At 39.6% G+C, this 6000-nt stretch overlaps 1 protein-coding gene across 1 annotated transcript in view; it reads left to right on the forward strand.

The window, feature by feature from the left end:
- bcl2a (BCL2 apoptosis regulator a) overlaps positions 1-5685 on the forward strand; it is a 51583-nt gene extending 45898 nt beyond the window's left edge. The window contains exon 2 of the mRNA XM_084398823.1: positions 983-5685. Coding sequence (XP_084254949.1) covers positions 983-1114 — 132 coding nt within the window. The 3' untranslated portion in view covers positions 1115-5685. The remainder of the gene's footprint in view (positions 1-982) is intronic.
- The last annotated feature ends 315 nt before the right edge of the window (positions 5686-6000 follow it).

A 6000-nucleotide genomic window follows, 5' to 3' on the forward strand; every position in this document is an offset into this window, starting at 1 on the left:
CATGGCAATTAGACACGTTACACATTACAGACCTTCTATCAGACACTGAATGTGTGACATTGTTGTGTGCTTTAGATTTGTTGCCACATTGTCTTTTGCCAGAATTAGGGCTGGAACTAATGATTAATTTGCTAACTGATAATCCAATGATTACCCAGTAATTTTATATAAATATATACACATGCATAAAACAGACTTCCCAACCTGCACAAAGTCATTTCCGGGAGTCAAGAAATCTCCAATCTCCGAGTGGGGTGGTTCGGTTCTGATTAATTCGGTTCGGGAGTATAGATAAACGCCCGCCCGCACTGACAATTGATTGGTTGGGTCCTTACATGCGCTTCGTGAGGAACACACGCACACTAGCACACAGACGCAAGGTCTCTCGCTCCCTCTCTCTGCCGTGCGCGCGCTACGCATGCGCGCTCTTGCTCACTCGCTCTAGATTCCGGGAGATTTTAACTAATTTGCGGGCATCAGGGAGCCGCGATCAACATGCGGGAGACTCCCGGAACTTCAGGGAGACTTGGGATGTCTGATAAAACATCTAGGTTTTATGTGTAGGCTATATTTTATTTTCAATATTTTATATCTTACTGTTGGCATATATTTGTCATATATTTTTTTACTTTTATTCAGGATGCATTAAGAGTGACCGTTTACATTGTTACAAAAAAAACTATTTCAGATGAATGCTCTTTTTTAATTATCATAGTTATTAATACAGTAAAAATTCACAGTTTAGAGGTCATTCCACAAAAATATTAGACTGCAAAATGCTGCAAATGACCAACCAGAGTCAAATATTCCAAAGTCAAGTGTTTCCAATCTTTACACTCTAGCTGTTGGCATTTATTGTCCATGTTTTTTGCATTTTCCCTTTTGCAGTGGAGCAATGGAGACTGTGACTTTTAAATTAGCATGTTTATAATCATTTCAGCCCTATGTCTGTTCCTAATGTTCTGCTTTCTTTTTCTTTCAGGATGCCTTTGTGGAGTTGTACGGTCAGCAGAGAGACTCTATGTTCCATCCATTGTCGTACCTAACGAAAGTGCTTGGATTGGCGGCGCTGGGCTTGGCAGGAGTGACCATTGCCTTTTTCGCTCAGAAGTGACAGCCCTGCGGGTCTCTCCGCCTATCCATCTCACTTTCTCTGCCTGTCTCTCCTCTTCAGCTTATCAAAGCATCTCTCAGCGCCACACCGCCCCGCTAAGCCCGGCACCAGTGCCCTTCAAAGGCCGCCGCTGAGCCGATGCCCCTCCAGCCACGGGAGCTACGGCGCTCACGCTCTTTCACCCTCTCTGGAGTGAAGAAAACACAAAGAAAAAGAATACAGAATGAGGACTCGCAGGAACGCTCCCACACTTTAACTATGATGCTCGTCACTGCCATGTACAGTTGCGCTCACACAGAGATTGACACACAAAACACGTGCACACACAAACACATGCTCACGTACTTCATATGGACGTTTTATCTTTAAAGTTTTTTTCTTATGTATGAAACAAGTACAAAGAGATTTTTCAACTTAAGATTGTGCTTTTTTGACATTTTGATATCAGGTTTTTTGGCATTTTGTAGCATGAATCAAAAAAAAAGAGGAAAATAAGAAAGTTTGCCGGCGTGAATGTAAATAACTTCTCCACTTTTTGCATGTGTGGAGAAAGAGACTCTTTCAGCTACTTTGTTGCATGATGGCATTTTGAACTTGGCCACCCACCTCTACTTTGTTGATTCGAGGTGTTTTTTTATGTTTTTGTTTATTTCTGTCTCTCACTCCATTGGATGGACCTCTTGAGAACTCCCGTCAAACCAACAGATGTTGAGTATTCCTCATTAAAAAGTTCCTCTTTGATTTGCTCCGTGTCTTACTGTTTGGTGAGCACAAAGAACATGCCAACAACCAAACCGAAGCGGATATCATGATGTAATCTCACCCAGCATGGTTCGCGGAGTGGTCTGACCCAAATCACCCCTTCTTGAATGTAAAGACTGGAAGTTATACTTCTGTTGGGTTTCCTTTTTATTTTTTTGTTTTGGTTTGATTGGTGCAAAATGCGTTAAAAGAGCAGTTCTGATGGTAAATTCCATTTTCGAGGGTATTGTGTATGTGTAAAGTCTGTGTACATGTAGTGTAAGTGTGTGTGTACGTCTGTAAATAGATTGTGTTGAGAGAGCTGGACTTGGCTCTGTTCTGGTGGAGAACGCGGGCGACCCGCCAGTTGTGTCCAGCCCAGCCAGGTGTGTATGTGCGTCTGCAGATGAAACGGACAGGTGGCAGCTGGGAACAGAAGTTCATTCAGGCTGGCATGATAGGCATGCAGGCCAGCGGGGCTTTGAAAAGACTGAACACAACGGACTATGTAATTCACGGCTCAGGTGTATCACTTTTCCCTCCTCGCCGCCCCTCCAATGTTATCTTTCTTGCATGGTAGATTACAGGCACCTTGTGAGCTGTAGATTTTTGGATGCCCCAACAACCAAAGAAATCCGATCTGTCTTCTGTAACTTCCGCCCCAGAGAGAATCTCATCTAGTGATATACCACAAGTCCCGAGTGTGTTCCACTGGGAGGGTTGATTTCTCATTCACAGGAAGATACTGAGACACCAGCTTTTCCTAATGTCTTTTCCCCCTCAGATGTCCATTAAAGTCACTGGTGTAGATTTAGCGCTCTTTGTCTCTGTGTCAGGGAGAGAATTATTTACATATAAAGCACAAGGCAAAAATTCAGGATAGGCATCCTTTCAATTCATAAGTTTGAATCTGAATTTGAATTGAGTTGTGAGCCCATTCCCCACGGAATTGGAATTTTACTTAGAATAACAGGAAGATGAATTTACTAAATTGCAATTCAAAGAAATTCAGCAAATAAGGCATTACTTTAAAACAATGCTGTCAAGCCAACATTCAAAGTTTGTCCCAACAAACTTTTTTTAGTTAATGATTAAACTTCATTCAATTAATATTCAGAAATTCAATTTAAAAGCTTTCGAAATTCAATTCCAAATGGAGCACAACTTTGATACTGTGTCTACAGACTTCAGTCAGAGTGAACAGTTAATGTGGCGTGAACGAAAAAGAGGCTGTGAAGGATGAACGTAAATGGTTATAGTATATCTAATTTAAGTTTTCTGGAAGTTTTTTTTTTGTTGTTGTTTACTGGAAATTTTCAGAAAGACATTTCAGTATTTTGTTGGCTTAACAGCCCTTAGTATGCAACATAAACAAACTGTACTTCTTTCCTTCACAGTCTCATTTTCATTCTAGTCAATACTCTAAGGATCCATGTCAGGATCGACTTTATCTAGCCTATCAACACAGCTCTCTCGAGTGTGTAATGGTACAGATTAAACATTCGCTATCTTATAGTGTACTATATTGATGCACCCTTTATCGGATGGTGCAGGACTGTATCAGAATATGTTAAAGCGAGTTTTTAGGACTCACACTGTAAGATCATTTTACTTTAGCTGCTAAAGATCTAGCAATGTAAGACAACAGGGTGTGGAGTTGAGCTTCTCCCTGTTGCTGCACCATATGAAGCTGCTCGTGGATGAACCAGCGTATAACTGCCATTGCTGGAGCGGAACTAGTCCATCCACTCCTCAAGTCTCACTTACCCTCTGGTTAGGAGAAGCTGAGAAGTCTATTACAATCAGACTCTTGATGCACCTATTCGAGTCTGAGGACTTGAGTGTTTGATTAAATAGCATCAATTTCTATTCACAAGCGATTTTCAAATACAGTTTGTCAAATTCCTCTGCACCTTTTATAAAGCAATGCCTCAAGTATAATCAAGCAGTGATTGTAAAGGAAATTTGACCTTTGACAAAAAAGAGACTTAGATGAAAAGAAAGGTGATGGATGTAGGAAATGCGCAGTCTAGTTGGTAAAGGTGTGTAGGTAAATGTAGAAATCATAACGTTCTTATGTAGCATGTGTGTATACATCAAAATCATTTGCATTGTAAGGGGCCATACACACAGAATTACTTTTTTTTGCCTTTAAAAACGTCAGATGCAGGGCAATGGGGGAAAAAAAAAACACAAGCTCTAAAAATGTTACCTTCAGTGCTGTTTTTATAACACCATATCACGTGTGAGACACTGCAAAAGGCGTTAGACACAACTGCAACCATCTAATGCACAATGGAAAAGCAGCGCAGTGGACTGCAAAAAGCATGTTTTATGTGAACGGCCCCTAAAACCATGTGTCCTAACCATGATGAAGCAAAATCCCACTCCATATAGCGGCATATTAAAGCTTAAGTGTGTAATTTCTGCATCACTAGACTGAATTTGACTGTTTTTAAACAGGTTTCCCAAAAACTCCGCCCGGAGACAAAATCGACAGCCCCGCCCCAAAACGCACCGCATTGGCTGAACCAGTGTTGCTGTTGTCGGGCAGGTTAGGATGTTCAAACAAACAGATCAATATTTTGAAAACAACACAGAGCTGCAGTGTTTCGTTTTTTAGGGCACTCAACATATAACCGTTGTACTAACAAGTTTAAACATAAAAATGACATTTCAGGTTTAAACATGAAATATGTTCTGATTGGCTGTTATGTCTCATTACACAAAATTTTCCCTTTCTCTGTTAAGAGACAAGTAAAATGATGCTCGGAGACCACACTTGGTTAGACACCATGTGAGAGTGGCCATGGAAAGGTGTAACTTGGTTCTCATCTCCAGGGTGAATATTATATTTTATTTAAAATATTCTGTATATATTTTTTACCCCTTTACAGAAAAAAAATCTGAATTCTGAATGTAAAAATAGGATCAGCTCTGATTAGCTAAAGCACTCGCTTTCAAAGTTGTGTGGCTTATACTTCTGCAAAAAAATCTCCATCTGTCAGTTCATTCCTCATTCTTTCATACATTCTTTCATTCTCGTCATGCAGATGGAAAGAGGATGGGCTTTTGTTTTAGCTCACGTCCTGTCTGACAAATATGGAAGTGAGATTTAAACTGCAGCGAAAGGGGAGTTCCGGTGATATGTTAAGAGTAAAATTTCAATTACAGTCTCCATGGTTGCACTGGTTTGGTGTTTAACTATGTTATTTACATTTTGCGTTCTTTCATCTCCAGCTATACAGCTTCATTTTACTCGAGTTTCGGAGCGATTTTCATATTTTGTTCAATATAAATGACTCATTTTGTGTGTCTATTCTGAAATAAACCCCCACGCCCCATCAGATCAAATGGAAAAGATTATAATTTTTTATTTTTTTTTCTTCGGCAGCTACTATAATGCATTCATTTTACAATACCACTTTCCTTTGAGGAAAAAAGAAACTGATTTTCTACTCTGATTTCTTTGCTTTCTTTCTTTTTTAATGACTTTGCTGCCATACCTTCCCTCATATATCACATATCCATTAAAATGTAGCAAAATATCTGGAGGATTTTAATATAGAGACAGGAGTTTATATTTGATTTCCAAAAATCTCATTTTTCCACCATTATCCTGTTTGTCTTCTTGTCTTGTATGCCCTCAGCATGTAGCATTCGAAAGCAATTGTTCATGTTTTTTTTTTTCTTTCTTTTTTGTTTGTTTAATTTATCCTCTTAGCACTTGTGAGTTTTAAATATGTCAATATCATTTTGTGTACGTATCCATGTCATAAGCTAACAGTTATGTGTCCTAATTAAATAAACCTTGCCTTATCATCTGAGAAGAGCTGTCATGGTTTGCATCACTGAGTCAGAAACTCCAATATGCCGCTTTGGATTCTGTCATGTTTTGCTGTACTCTAAATTGAAGGCAGCTAGGGAATCGTTTTAACAGGCCAGCTGTATATCAGGAGTGTTTAAAGCAAGAAAAGGAGAAGGTTGGCAACGGTGTCTCACGGGAGATGGGGATTTAACCAATCAAAATGAGCCATGTGTACAACCTTCTGTTTAACCTGGGGGTCTTTCTAGAGACATTGTAGTTTTACATATGCTCAGAATAAAGGAATACGCACGTTTACCGTTTAGAGCAGTCATTTGCA

This window comes from Rutilus rutilus, assembly GCF_951802725.1.
Source record: "Rutilus rutilus genome assembly, chromosome: 24".
In the NCBI taxonomy this organism is placed as follows: Eukaryota; Metazoa; Chordata; class Actinopteri; order Cypriniformes; family Leuciscidae; genus Rutilus; species Rutilus rutilus.